This window comes from Ictalurus punctatus, chromosome 1 (assembly GCF_001660625.3).
Source record: "Ictalurus punctatus breed USDA103 chromosome 1, Coco_2.0, whole genome shotgun sequence".
In the NCBI taxonomy this organism is placed as follows: Eukaryota; Metazoa; Chordata; class Actinopteri; order Siluriformes; family Ictaluridae; genus Ictalurus; species Ictalurus punctatus.
The window spans coordinates 30,331,501-30,346,567 of record NC_030416.2 but is presented as its reverse complement, the minus strand read 5'-3'; the positions used below and the strand labels follow the sequence as shown (position 1 = coordinate 30,346,567).

At 42.8% G+C, this 15,067-nt stretch overlaps 1 protein-coding gene across 4 annotated transcripts in view; it reads left to right on the top strand.

Moving 5' to 3' along the window:
• Positions 1–15,067, top strand: part of pard3aa (par-3 family cell polarity regulator alpha, a) — a 433,956-nt gene that overhangs the window by 294,724 nt on the left and 124,165 nt on the right. For 3 of the 4 annotated variants that reach the window (XM_017479944.3, XM_047158282.2, XM_017479951.3), the window contains exons 17-19: positions 2,402–2,446; positions 8,130–8,372; positions 13,276–13,489. In XM_017479944.3, the coding sequence (XP_017335433.1) occupies positions 2,402–2,446; positions 8,130–8,372; positions 13,276–13,489 (502 nt within the window). The remainder of the gene's footprint in view (positions 1–2,401; positions 2,447–8,129; positions 8,373–13,275; positions 13,490–15,067) is intronic. The other variant, XM_047158283.2, reaches the window with a different exon arrangement.

Sequence of the window (15,067 nt, the reverse complement as noted above, 5' to 3'; positions counted from 1 at the left end):
TTACCTGGGTAGCCATTGAAAATCGGCTTCGTGCAACAGGCCTCAGGTTGCCATGGAGATGCTGATCATTACGCGATGAGACATGCCCACACTATTCTCACCAAGCTGAATATTATATGTAGGTTTTAACTTGAATTAATCTGTATTTAATAATACATCTTTATTTAACACCACCTTGATAAGTGTGTAATAGTGAGTAAGCATTTCTAACACACACCCATGTTTACAGAGGATTTAAGATTTTTATTGCCGCATTTCTATAAAGTTTTACCCAAAGAAAAAACTTTTTCATTGCCCCGAAGAAACAGTGGTAAAACACTAGGGACAGGTGGTCAGGTCAGTGACTGTCCTCTTCTGAGGAACATGGACCAGCACTCTGACTGCACGTCCCAGAAGACCAATGAAAGCCGCCGCTCCAGTGAGCGGATAATTGAAGGAGATAAAACAGCTTCTCTGTCCCGTTCAACTCATGAAGACCCTCATCTCCTTTAACTGGCCTTGATCTCTACAAAGATCTAGATATCTCTCTCTCTCTCTCTCTCTCTCTCCTCCATAACGTCACACAAGTGATGTGAGAGAAAACCGATCCAGCACTCAGGCAGAGAGGGTGTGGCCCAAAAGTTCGAAAACAGCAGATAAGACTCATTTTAGTCTCCTATCCACGCCAGACTGCATTAGGATATCAATTAAAAGCAGGCCCGTGCTCAATCAGAGCCATTAGTAAGGGTAGGAAAATCCTCCAGTGTGTAAAGAGTTCAGGGCCTCGCTGCAGCCTCTCCATCATGCTTTATCAAAATGCTTCATAATTGTGCTGTCAGCTCCCATTGGGCCTAATGAAAAATTGATATGTGGAGTGATGTCCCACTGATGAAACAATTACACCACTCCTCATCAAAAGAAAGTGAAGTTTGAGAGGCTTTTAGAAAAAGTCGTCTCACACACACACACACACACACACACACACACACACACACACACACACACACACACACACACACACACACACACACGCACTGCCCAGAGGAGTGTTAAGTATCTCTGTGCAGGAGATTGTTAGCAGTACAAGTTTTCAAATCTGAATATGTGAATCAGTAATTAGCTCTGCTACAGGGATTAACGGTTTTAGTATTCAGTGATATTGGCTCAAGCAGTTGCTTCCCCTGGGTCTTGCCTTAATTATATATTCTAGGAAAGTATGTTTATTTATGGTCTGCTTTGGGAGCAGTCCACATTGACATCTTAAAGAGCCCTCGGTCTCGTCCGTACGTGTACGCGTATTTTTAATGCCTAGTTTTTTAACCCTCTGTTTAAAAAGCATTCTTATATACAAAATAACCGCCCAAAACAAACAAACAAACAATACATGCAGAAATGATTTGTAAACACTCGGATTAGGACACCAGGCCAGTGGGTGGTGATGGTATGGTATCAACTGTCAAACGCCTCAAGAATGACATTAAGAGCAATAACGAGGGCAAACAATGAAGGATTCATATATATGGGTTGAAGATGAGGTGGAACTACTGATTAAGGTTGGACAAAATGTTCTTCCGGGTCTTGTGCAAAAACAAATTTTTCACCTTCCTAAATCAACCCCCACCCCAACCCCAATTAGTAACGAGTGTTCTCGACACGCTTTGTTTTCAGCTGCCCAGAAGTGTGTTTTTGTGTGGACAGAAGAACCAAAAAAGCATATACATGTGGATGTGGCTTCAGTCAGAGGGTCCTGAGACTTGGGTGCCCCCCGCCCCCCAATTTCCACACACTGATCATTAAAAGCTCTTTCCACTCGCAGAAAATCACCTGTTCTAAGTTCACCCAAATCGATTTTCCACAGTTGGCCTTTTCTTTTCCTCTCAATCATATATATTCTCCTCTCCGTCTGCTCTTGCACGCTTCAGACGAACAATATCTACTTTTTAAACGAGTCTGAGAGCTTTTTCAGACATTATGCAGAATTGTCTGCATGCCTGACACTTTGAATTCTCTCAGATGTGTGAAAAGACAGAGAGGGATCGGGGGTGGGCGGGGGGGTGGGGGGGAGTATCAGTTCCACGTCACGCATGGGGCTATGAATAATCACCTAACCACTTTATAACCTGTTCTCCAGTGAATTTAAATGCCTGAGACAAAAGCATGATATCCCATATCTGGTGTGTTTGTCTGTATGAGCGTCTGTGTGTGTGTGTGTGTGTGTGCGTGTCTGTACCCATCCGTGTGTCTGTCTGTGTGTTTTGTTCCTCTTTGATTTGTTTTTCTGTCTTGCCACACTTGAATGATTTGCATGCTTCTCCTGACCTTTTGGAAATTGACACTAATGGAAAGTCAGTTTGTAATGCAGCATGGGAACGTTGGAACGTCTTGCACTAACCCAACACAATTGTTTATGCCTCTTTAACAGTAGCTGACGAGATTAACCTCACACCCCACCCAAACAGGACAGAAGGTAAGACAACCAATCGTTGACGCCCATCACTCCTGCACCACAGTAGGATTGGCTTGTCTGTCTGTGCTTGGGCATGCTAGCGCTTAGCAGATGAGCTGGGGTGTTTGTTTGTTTATTTATTTATTTATTTATTTATTTATTTTCATTATTGTTTGCTCAAATCAAAGTTTGCCGAGGTTTGTCAGGACAGGCTGTAGTTTGTCAGCACGGAATAAAGCAGTGATATCGCAATTAATGGATTCACTTCTGAAAGTCTTTGCAGTTTCATTTTAATTACCATCACTATCTCCTAAACGCTGCATTTGTTTTTCTATGTTTAGGAAGTCACTTGAAGTAATTGGTGTCAAATTATAGATATTTCCTCTTAAATTGGAACGTTGGAGTGTTGTGGTGTTAAATAGCATTTTTGGCTGCAGTTTAGCGGAAGGCAAGCCGCACCGCTCGCTCTTCAGAGAGTAAGACAGAAGAAAACATTAATTAGCCTGAGAGGTGTTTCAAATGGAAAGAGGGAGAAGATGGAGAGTGAAGGAGGTGTGTGTGTATGGAACATGCTAGGGGGCTTTGCTTGGATCCCATTTTGAAATAAAGACCCTAAAATGCAGGCAAGCCTGTTTGACTGCAATTAATCCATCACTGTCAAGTGGCTGAAGCTATGCACTGTAGTCACAGCACAGGGAAAACACGTGTCCTGGCCAGCAGGAGTCCAGGCGAAGCCCTGGGTAGGGTTCAGCCATGCAGAAAAGTATTCTGTAACAAACATATAGCACTGCCAAGAATGGTGGCTGAGAACCAAATTGAATGACTCTAGTGTAGGCCATGGTGTTGAAATGGATGGCGTTTCCACGTCTAATTTATAAATAACGGGCTTCATGTTGAAGGAATTGATCTCGGGTGCCACACCTGGAACTTATTCCCTTTGTTAAAATATCCCGAGCAGCATTAAATGTCCTCAACACTCATCCAAACCACAAAAGGTTCTTCCCTAGAGAATGTGCATGCTGCACCTCTGGTGTCCTGACTCCTAGTCGTATAGCAACAGAACACCTGGAAGTATTCAGACTCCCTCACCATCTCCACAACCCCATACTAGTTTATGTTCAGTTGTAAAATTAACTGGCCCACACTCACGGCACTGAATCCGCCACCATAACCCATGGCGTGTTATAAGCTAATGAACTGTGTGTCCTTGTGGTTCCGTAAAATAAGTGAATCCACATGTTTCGGTGCAGTTGCAGTACAGATTGCAGGTCAGGCTCGGGCTTGTGAGAACAGAATACAGAGGGATGCTGTGAGCGTGATGTTATTAGGTGAAATTGCCCAGCGACGATTCAGCAGATCCTGCCCTATCACTGATGCCATTGCAGTAATTGTACTTAGGAGTGTTGTAAGTGATTGAGCTCGACCATCAGAAGTTAATTAGGACAGGTGTAAAGAAGCAGGGGGAAAAGCTGTTTTCCGGTGTGCTAATGATTCTGAACAGGCTGGCACAGCAGCTCGGGCGACCCCAGGGCCCCTTCACCCTTACTTGGCTATGGGAACATGACTGCCCCCTGGCCAACATGGAGCTATTCTTAGCCTAATCAACCTTCTAGAGATACTCTTAGAATCTCAACTGGCTGAATAAATGACATTTAATGGATCCCGTGTCCATATATACACGCACACCATGTGAGCATTACACACTGCCTGGAGTAATGGCCTTTAGAAGAAACGTCGGAGTCGTGCTAACGAGGCAACAGCCACAGCCCTTACATTAACCACTGACAGATTATTCATGAAGCTCGTGTTACCTACTTTTAACATTTAACGATGATCGTGCCTCACCAGCGAATTGTCCTGGTCGCCTTTACAGGCTGACTAATCAAAAAGATGTGGGGAGTGTATCTTATCAAAGCCTGCACTATATCGCGATTATAATATTGCAGTCATGCGGCTTGGTCTAGGATTATGAGGCCTCTCTGTTTTCCAGCCTGAGCAGAAAGATCGAGTAGAGAGAGAGAAAAAAAAAAAAAAAAAAAAAAGAAAGACATGTTTGGGTTGGTGAAACCTTTTGTATCTTTTTTTTTTTTTTTTTTTTTTTCTTTTTTTCGTTGTTATTTTTCCTTCTGCTTTTCCCCATGAGTGACAGCCAGCTCTGTATTAGATATGTGATAGGAATCAAGAAGTAGTCCTGCCTTTTGAGAGATACTTGTCAAAAGCCTGCCTGGATTCAGATGAAGAGAAATGCAAAAAAAAAACAAAAAAAAACAACAACAACTGGTGAGCGAGAACAATTACCAGCTTTTCTTTCGTTGATTCTCTTCACTCCTATGTGACACATTGCTGGAGCTCAGGTTGCGGAATGTCAAACGGGCTCAACGGGATGATCGTTCCGAGATTTTGAGCAAAGCAGATGCCATTTGCGTTTCCTCAGACTGTAGCAGCCGCATCTTATTGTGTTTGGCACGCATGCTGCTCCCATGATCTGGAGGAACAGGCCTGCATGTAAGCTTCAAAAATGCCCCATTTATGCGGTATTTAGAGGATCTTGATTAAGTCTGCTTCTCTGCCAGCATATGGGGAGCAATACTGTTTAGATGCAAGCTGGATGTTCATTTTCCTGCAGTTCAAAAAAAAAAAAAAAAAGAAAAGAAAAAAAAGGATGCTGCTCTCCAGTGTCCTTCATTGTGAAAGAAAGATCCTTTGGAAAATAAATGAAGGTCTTTACTTGTGCAGTTGTGTAAATATGATTGATTTGTCCTATAAATTGGCTCAGTAGTCAACTGTGATCAATGTTTTTTTTTTTTGTTGTTTTTTTAAAAAGGCTGTGTTTATTGAACAACATGTTGAACACTCTGGCTATTTATTGACCCGTTTACACATGGTCGTTTGATATGTTTAAAATATTAGAATTTTATCCAGATATTTATTCATTATTCATATAAAAATGCGCCCGATATACGTTTGAAACAGATTCAGTGAAATCTTTTTTTTTTTTTTAAACCACTCAGAGGTCTGAGAAGGATGTTTTTGCCAGATGTTATACATTCTTCTTGCATCTGACATCCAAAACTCCTTCGAGTTAAGTCCACCTCATTTCGTACTGTACATGATCCATGACTATGTTGTTAAAAACAGCAAAAATGGTGGATTTGGATTCAGGCATTAGAGAAAGTTGATTGTTTGCATATCGCATGCTAAAATGACCAGCCAGATTTCAGGCGAGCAAACTGGAGACACGTTTATCTACACGTGTACCGTAAGTGGGGTTTTAAAAAAAGAAATCTTATCAGGATGCAATCACGATTAGCATTCGTTCCCCCCTAGCTAGGAGTCCAGTGTTGCAGATGGAGCTCGGTGATGGTGCATTGGGTCATTACGATCACTAATCCACACCGTTTTTATATCCGCTTTCTGTCCTCAATGTGATTACAAGACTGAGCTGACCTTTCCAGCACAAACACAGCAATGTTTGCCTGGAACCAGATTGACAGGTGGCAATCCCAGATTCCACATCTTGCCTTGAGGTCAGAGGTCATCGTCACACCCTCTGAACAATCTTTGTTTGCGCTTGCGTCATCTAACCATACGTGAGAAAGTTCTGCGGAAGAGCTGCTGCTGTCCAGCAGAGCTTTCCAGCTCTGTCTTCTGTCCTTAATGCAGGAAGAGCTGCTGGGTCTGGGTCTGGTTTGCTTGGTTAAAGGATCTGGTTGCTTGGTTAAAGGATCAAGAGCAGATTAGCCGGATCTAAAGCTGCTAACACTTGTGAAATAGTGAGAACAGTAGCCATTCCAATGTGGATTAGTCCTACCTCCAGATCACCAGCAATAGTTCTGTGCTTCTAGCTGATATCTACACTACGATGCTTCTGAAGTGGTGTGCGAGCAGACAGCATCTAATAGATTTCGGACTGTTTCCACCGGGTGATTGGGAGTTTATTTTGCTAGGCCGATATCCGTTTTGCTTTCAACCCGAAGAGCCGCCGCGAGCTCATCAGCCACCGAGCATGCTCCATTTAGCCCACTAAAAATGAGCCGAGGCCCTCGGTGGAAAGGAAGGCAAAGCTATTTGGGGGGTACTAAAGAAGACCATGTGCTGTGAAGACGGGAGAGAGAGTGATCGACAGCTATGTTTCCACAGGATGTCACCATATGTTTGATGACGCTATGCAAACGTAGTTTTTAGACCGAAATCTTTTCGAGCCTGAGCTCCTCATGGCTCAAGCTGAGGAAACACTGGCTCCTACCAAATGGCCAAAAAAACAGCTTTTGATGGAAAGTTACGATGGACGTCCAACGGCATGCTGGTTACGGGCTGCTGTTCGTAAGACACGTATATACACCGACATAATGAAATACTGAGGTCTCGCTTCACTAAGCTACTCTAAACAACAGCCATTGGAGGGGAAAAAAAAAAAAAAGTAATTCTGGCTGTCTGGTGAGCTGTGTAGGCTTTAAACAGAAGGAATGATAGCTGGAGCTGCAGCTCTGTTGGACGTGTGGGATTTTCTACATCAACAGCTCTACTGTTTGACCTACCATGCTTCATGGGAGGAATGACACTTCTATCAACTCTGCAAACAAACAGAAAGAATAGGCCTGGCTGCGGTCCTTTGAGTAGAAGCCTTCTGTCATTCCTGCCATGTATATTTATATATTTATATATCATTTGCATGTTAATTATATTTGTGCGCATAATGAAGATCCATTATGCTGTACATATCAATGAGATGTAGTCAAACGGACCAGTAGCTCTGCCCAACTCCTGCGCCTCCTTGAGCTGCGTACGCTGTTGAACCTTTTGTCTTTGTGTGTGTTTCTTCTTCATTTTGCAAATTTGCGTATGTTTGTGTGAGTTATTGTGTAAGCGCTAAACATTTATCTTATCCCAGGCACGCAGGTGGCTCAGGGAGTGTGTGTTTGGCAAGTGCCCCATTTACGCCTACCTGTTCACCCCTCCCCTCACCACACACACACCAATCATAGATCCAGCCAACCAAGTAGCCCTGCTTGCTCATTTTGTCTCCCTGCTCAGGAATCTCTGCAGTGCAGGATTAATGCTCTGACTCTGCTGGAAGTTGTTGTAAGCTGGAGCATTGTGTTTCTGGAGGGGTTTTTGGTAGGCCTGGCATACAGATTGTTAGTAGAATGAGGAGGTTATTAAGCAGGGAGGAACATGAAGGGAGGCCTTAGTGTGGATGTGAATGGGCTAGATTTTGTGTGTTTAGTCTGTTCTTCTATTCCCCGTAGCTTCTAAATCTCCGTATCCCTTCCTCGCTTTTCCTCGGCCACCCACCAAAGATAATGGGCTTCAGGCCTGCGCCATACATCAATGCCTGTAGTCTTACTTTCTGTATTTCTCCCTCTGTGTTCTGCCTCTCTGCAGCTGCTTCTCTCTCTCTCTCTCTCTCTCTCTCTCTCCCTCTCTCTCTCTCTCTCTAAAGTGTTTATATACTTTGTAGCCTCATAATACGAGCCAGGCATATGTACAAATTAAGATAAAAGGCACTAAAGAACCTCAAGAGCTTGAAGAAAAGTAAACATAGTGATAAGTGGAATTTCCATTTTCTCATTTATCTCCAGTCATGGGAGTAGTTGGTTTAAAAGATGTAGTTTTTTTTATTTTATTTGAATGCCCCCGTGTTAAATATAGCGGAGCACTTTTATTACTATTTTGGATGAAGTGTCCTCTCTCTTATCCTAAGGTAACTCCACAAGAGACGTAGGGCCCAATCTGGGTCTGAAGAAGTCCAGCTCTCTGGAGAGTCTCCAGACGGCCGTGGCGGAGGTGACGCTCAACGGGGACGTCCCCTTCCACAGGCCTCGTCCCAGAATCATCCGTGGACGTGGTTGCAACGAGAGCTTCCGTGCGGCTATCGACAAATCCTACGACAGACCCGGTATGAACGTGGTGTGCGATGAAGAGGACGACGAAGGCATGGAGACGCGTAAGTGTTGGAAGTGAACGATGATTGTTGTAGTTTCTTAAATAACAGGCTCTGTCATTTTTTGTATCAGATACAAAATCGGTAATTAAACACTTGTGATGTCAGATGGCACTGCAGCCATCACAAGAAATCGTTACAATGGTGTGAGGAATTTCTCCATTTCTATCTAGGTCAGGCTTCCCCTTACAGAGTCCACAGCCAATCAGCGTCTGCTTTACTCCCATATTACTATTCATATCGGCAGTGTCCGAGTGAGCGCCGAGACGTCCCTGCTGTCTGTTTTCCCTCCACTGGGGACTCTTCATTCTCATCTTCCTGTTAATGCTTTTAGACTTGAAGCAATTGGGAAACCATTGTCCTGTTTACTCGCAGTAGGAGTTTGTCCTTCATTTCTCCTTACAGTCCATGGTGAATAGAGCAGCAGCCTTTTTTTTTATATTCCAGCTATTATGGATGTCCTTGTTGAACATTTTATCTTTATATGCGGTTATAAAATTTTAGCTGTAGTGAAAGCACGCTGTTCTGGGTGCATGTGTGGAAAACAGCACTGCCGGTCCTGAAACCCTCCTTTTCACTGCAGTCTGTCCGATCTGGTGTTTCATTACTCACAGTCATGTTGTGGTGGCAAGACAGAGCTGTCAAACAAGCCAGACCAGGTAATAACAGCACCTTGCCGCAGGAGCCTCCTTGTTCTCAATTAAAAGCTTCTATTCAACAGGGTAGAGACGTTACTTTAAAAAAAAGAAAAGAAAGAAGAAGAAAAGGCGGCAAATCATTTTCCTGAGCTGCTTTGTTCTGGTATGTTGTTTCTGCCTGCCACTAAATACTGTCTTATCTTTCCCTCAGAGAAATGAGGGGCAATAGATTTTGCCACAAAGGTATATTGCATTTCTCCCTTCCTGATATTCAAATAAGTCAAATGCGGTTTTTCAATTTAGATAAAAGCAGCCTGCCTGTGTCTGTCCCAGAGGTTAATAGTCAGAGTTGACTGATAAGGGCAGGCATTCTTTCTTTCACGCTGACTTTTATTTACATAAAATCCCACGTCATCTGGGGAAAAAATGTGTCAGCAGCAGATATCCTGCCAAGAAGAAGAGAAGATTTGAGCTGGGGATTTTTCTCTGTTCTGCACTTCTGAAATAGCAAGCTTCAGAGTTCCATTTCAAGCAGAATGACAATTCCATGAATCCGTCTGAGACTCGGAAGGGAAGAAATGAACACCTAGCAGGATCAAAGTGAGGAGGCTAATGACTGGGGCATCAAGACATTTAGTTCTCTCTTGTACAGCAGAAAAAGTTTTAATTACTCTAACTCGGGTCTCTTTTTAAGAAAAATAAATGATTGCAGTCGGACGACGAGCTCTGAAGGGCTGCGTAACTTGCTCCGATGACTGTTTTGATGGGAACGCTATTGATCTGTTGCAGTTGCATTGACTTCAGTGTTGCGTCTCTTTGTTAGGCTAATGAGCAGTGTTTGGGAACTGAAGCATCCAATTTATACCTCTCATCTATTTCTCTGTATTTATTCCTTTCTGCTTTGGTTCCATCTTCGTCAAGACCAGATTGAGTTTTTGTGGATGTGTGATAATGACGGGCTGAGTGCTTGCCTACACACACAGATACACTCATCTGGCCCCCCCAGGAGGCCTGAGCGATTATCATCTCCTGTGTGTTATCTGAGACTGCATCATTAGGAGCTGCAGAAATTAGCACGCTCCTCTAATCTCACAGCCCGGTTTTAATTGCCAGATGCAGCTCATCCGTGTAGCTACACCGCCTTTGCACTTAGCGGCGCGATAAGCTTACAGACACACGCACGCACACACGCACACACGGGAAATGAAAGAAACAAGTGATAAAAGCGATATCAACTCAAACATAGTTAGTGTTATCATCTTCCTAACTGTTAACGGGATTTAGGGAGAAAAAAAAGGGTGCATAACGGAAAACTTTTCGGCCCGCTATTCCTGTCATATAACATTTCACGGCCGGTTTTCACTTTCTTCCGGGAAAACTTCAAAGAAAGAAAGCAGATAACAACATTGAACACAGGGACCTCGTCCCTATTACGGTCACATCTAGCGAAGTGGGGGAGGGGGGGAGGGGGGTGATCCAATATGGCTGCCTCATTGTTTTCTCAGATTGGCTTTCCTGTCTGCTTTTAATCTTTGTTCCTCCCTTTTTAAAATATTAATAAACTGTAATCACACACGTCTAACATCAGGTGCATTGTACTGTTGTAACGACTCTAGGACTGCTAAGCATTGTGCTAAAGCACTTAGCATAATTAGCAGCTGCATCCCCCCCCCCCCCCCCCCTTTTGCTCATTCAGAGTTGATTTAAACTTACAATTACTGACAGATTAATTACATTAGATGCAGCAGGGCATCCAGCATAGAAATTGCAGCTATAATAAGACTTGATGGTGAAATGAAAATGAGCTAATTTACTTCATTCCAATAGTGATTAAAGTGGTGTTTTATGTATGCCATTGCTGGTTTGCAGGGAAATAATACGAAAGCTAGATATAGAATAAACATTTGCTACGTGTAGTATAAGTAGAAACTTAGCATTACGGCAGGAAATGTTGCTTTTGTCATTGTTGTGACTTTATCAATACTGACACTGGATCTACGTGCTCGGATAGATGGGATGCAGTAAAGCATTAATGTATAAGACATACACTTTTGATTCAAAGCAACCTCCATAACGGAGAAGTGCATGTAAAACAGCGAGAATGTTAGCAAAGCAGTTCTGCCGTTCTTCTGATGTCTTCAAAGAACATGTCATTCGGGACTCCAACCTATTACCATTTCTTAATTGTGATTGAAAGGAAAAACAATCGGTTTGTTATGCTGTACGAGGCATTTTACTGGCATGGGTTTGGCTCACTTCTCCCTAGAAACATTGCTTAACTTGATCTGTGAATAAGGTGAGCTTAGTATAGAGCTAAATTCAAGGCCTTGCTTCTTTCATTCTCTTAATGAGTATGAAAGACTCCTGAGAGCCAGTCAACTTCTTACCCTCTGACCTGCCAACTTTAAAAAAAACTTTAAAAAACTTTTTAAAAAACTTTAGCAACTACAGCTAAAGTAAATGGTAAATGGTCTGCACTTACATGGCACGTTTTAACCTTAGCGGTTCAGCATAGCGCGTTTGAACCTTAGCGTTTCAGCATAGCGCGTTTGAACCTTAGCGCTTCAGCATAGCGCCTTTTAACCTTAGCGGTTCATCATATCAAGGCACTAGCCTGCCATCGAGAACAACTTCGAGTTCAGTGTCTTGCCCCAGGACCCTTCGGTATGTAGAGAGGCTTGGGATTGAACCGCCAACCCTGCGATTATTTGGACAACCCGCTCTACCACCTGAGCCAGAGCCGCCCGGGTGAATAAAGAAGAAATAGATGCAGTCTCTTTTGTCTGAGTTGCTTAAAGGCTGGGTAATACTTTACTGTAACTACACGTATGCATACACAAAATGGCTGCTGCATGTATACCACAGTCGTTTGGAGCGTCACTTCACAGCCATCTAAAAGGCCCTCTGTCTGGTGCAATACCCGCTTAAATATAGTGGGGGCAGTATAGCACCATGTGACACTGTGTCCGCAACTAACTAAACAAACTGGTGTTGTGTAGGAAATCAAATCACATCTTCTGTTCTAGACTATTATTGTGTACCAACACTAACTGTTTATTATTAGTGTTTTAATTTTACAAACCTCGCGTGTAGGCTTCAAGTCTGTTTTACATACCAGTGTTCTAGATTTTCTAGATTAGTAAATACGTTTGGATGTAACAGATTATTCAGATTATTGATAGGACTGTACAGTGTGAGGTCCACATACCAGTATGCACAATTAGGGTATGTCTTTAGGGTATATGCGAGTAACTAAACTCTGAATATTGTTTAAGTGAGCACGGCCACTTTTACTTAAATGCCTATAACTCTTGAACGGAGATATTTTCACCAAAATACACACTTATGTATGAGCCCCGTTTGAGGAAATATGATAAAAATGACTGAGCGTGACCAGTTCGTGGCTCTATAACAAGAAAAGAACATGAAATTGGATCTAATTACGGAACAATTGGTCCAGCTGACTTGAACATTTGTATGCAGTGTCTTTGGCATAGGTCCAGTCAATATTTCTGAGGACAGTCGCATCTCAAAAACCATGTCTGCTATCGGCCAGTTCGATCTCAGCAGCTATTAGACAAGGTTATCAAAGGCCGATCGGAAAGAAACTTGGTGGGCTCCAGAGGTCTGCGAGAAATTTGAAACTAATCAGCCACTGGGGGGTACGATCAAGTTTTTTTTATAACACAAGTAATTCATACCTTTTGATAGAGCTCTTCATTCTGAACAACTTTACCTCAAGAACCACCGGAGACAGTCAAATTGTTAGTTAAATAACTGCGATTGCTTTTTTATTTTTTATTTAAAATAACCAATCGGCAACAAACTATTTGTAGCCCCACCCTCAGATATCTTTATTTCCTTTTGGTTTTGATTCTAAACATGTACCAAAAGGCAAACAGCTAGGAACCTTGGTACTGGACTGGTGGCCAGTAGAAAAAGTTTTCCGGTGCTAAAAGTTTTCTGTACAGGTATTACGTACAATGGAAAAAGGCCTCATGTGTACGTTTACTGAACTGTGAGATCAGGCTATTAATTGGTTTTGTATTTAGACGGCACATTATAATAATCTTCTTCCAAATGAAACTTGCCTCCAGATTAAAAGAGAAATGTAGTTGAATCAGTGCCAACAGGAATTCCCCAGTGTTGTGGGAACAAAGCAGCCAGCAGTGTGGCCTTGATAAGCTGCCGCATCTTGTTTGTTTGTTTTTTTCCTCCCTCGCGTCTCTTACCGTCTTCCGATTTCTTTCTCTGTCTTTCTGTCTCAGTGGAGGAGGACACGGAGGAAAGCTCACGCTCCGGCCGTGACTCGGTCTCCACGGCAAATGACGTGGCCTTACCTGCAGGAGCGGCTTTCCAGGACGGCCAGATGAACGGCGGACGGCCCAAAGACGAGCGGAAGAAAGAGAAAGGAGGGAAGGAAAAGAAGGAAAAGAGCAAAGCCAAGAAAAGCGTGCTGAAGGGCCTGGGCGACATGTTCAGGTACACTTAACCCAAATGAGTAGATCTTACCCCCCTCCTCCTCATGTGCAGTGGTGATTCTGTTTCCGTGCTGGTTCTACAGGAAGCTCTGTCCTGCTCTGTGCTGCTAAATAGAGCTCACTTACCTTTTAGCCAAAACAGCCAGGTGGCCCGGGGCAGTTTAAGCACATGGTTTATAACAAGCAAGGATGTTTTATTTATTCTGTAGCACAGCCGGGGCTGGGACCGAAAACACACAGCTTGGACACACACTCTGTCTTGTTTATGTGCATGTAAATTTGATGCCATAAAAATGTACATAGTGATCCTGATAAACATAATGTATACTCAGAAGCATGCACAGATAGTTTGAAGTTGAGGGCGTCTGTGATCAAGCTTGAGTTAACTTTGAGAGAAAATGATGCAAGGCCAAGCAATGACTTGTGCAAAGTCCGCAAGTCTGTCAACTTGAGGTTGTGTGAGAGCCAGAAAGCCTTCATATCCCGACATCACCGTCAGCAGTGCAAGCTCATCAGAGAAGCTTAGAGAGAGACACATGGTTGTTTTTCTTTCTATCTTTTTTTTTTTCCCGTTACATAACTGGGGAAGATTTATTGCGTGTAATTCTGCACAAACCACCGTAAAGTGGCTTTATTGTGAAAACTGCTGAAAACAGGCTTTTTATTTCTGTCTTTTAGGAAACGTAGAAAAGAATGTGAAATCGGACATGCAGTTAACGGTATTTCTTTCTATTTTTACAGATTGTTTCGCATCAGAGATGCATTTTCATACTCACCGATCGTGGTTTCAGTTAACACGCAGTGCAAGCGAGGCCAGGTCAGATGGAATTGTGTTCACTATGTTTACGTGCTGAATTTGAAATGTCCTTGTGGTATGTTTTGTTATTCAGGGACTTTGGAAAATCCTGACAGCGCTAAACAGAGTTGTGACACAACATTCGTGTAACTTATTATGGCGGAACCCTCGGAAGTTTGGTTAGCAGGCAGGCTAACTGTAAATACGTGGTAATCGTAGTGATTGCTATTCGTACACAGACATAACTAAGTGAAATGTTAATATTCTTGATAGTTTTGTCGCTTGCACCCTCTGTGTTTTTACACACACAGATAGCTAGCTAGCTAAATCGTTGAACTCGATCACTTGCCATCTTGTCTCCAAGATGCCTAGCTGTGGCGTGTTATCCAATTTAACCACTTGAACTACTAAGTATATCATGAGTTTTGTTCCCGAGTTCAATTTGAATGGGGCATTAAACACAGCTTTGGAGTGTGCTAATGTTCATAACTAATGCACAGGAAGAGGGAAAAGAGTCTCGGGGATTGTCAGTGTGTCCTTATTCTCAGTTTTAGGTTATACAGCAAGTTACGAATGGTAGCTGCAGTCGGACATTTACATACACTCATCGTGATCATGAATGTCATGGTAATATTGGGCTTTCGATCATTTCTTTGAACTGTTCTTTTTTTGGGGCAGAATGATTGTACAACATACATCTTTAATAAAAAAAAACAAGCATTTGGTTCACACGTTTGAGTTTATTTGGGGTTTTCTGTAGTCAACGCAAGGGCAAAATTATAC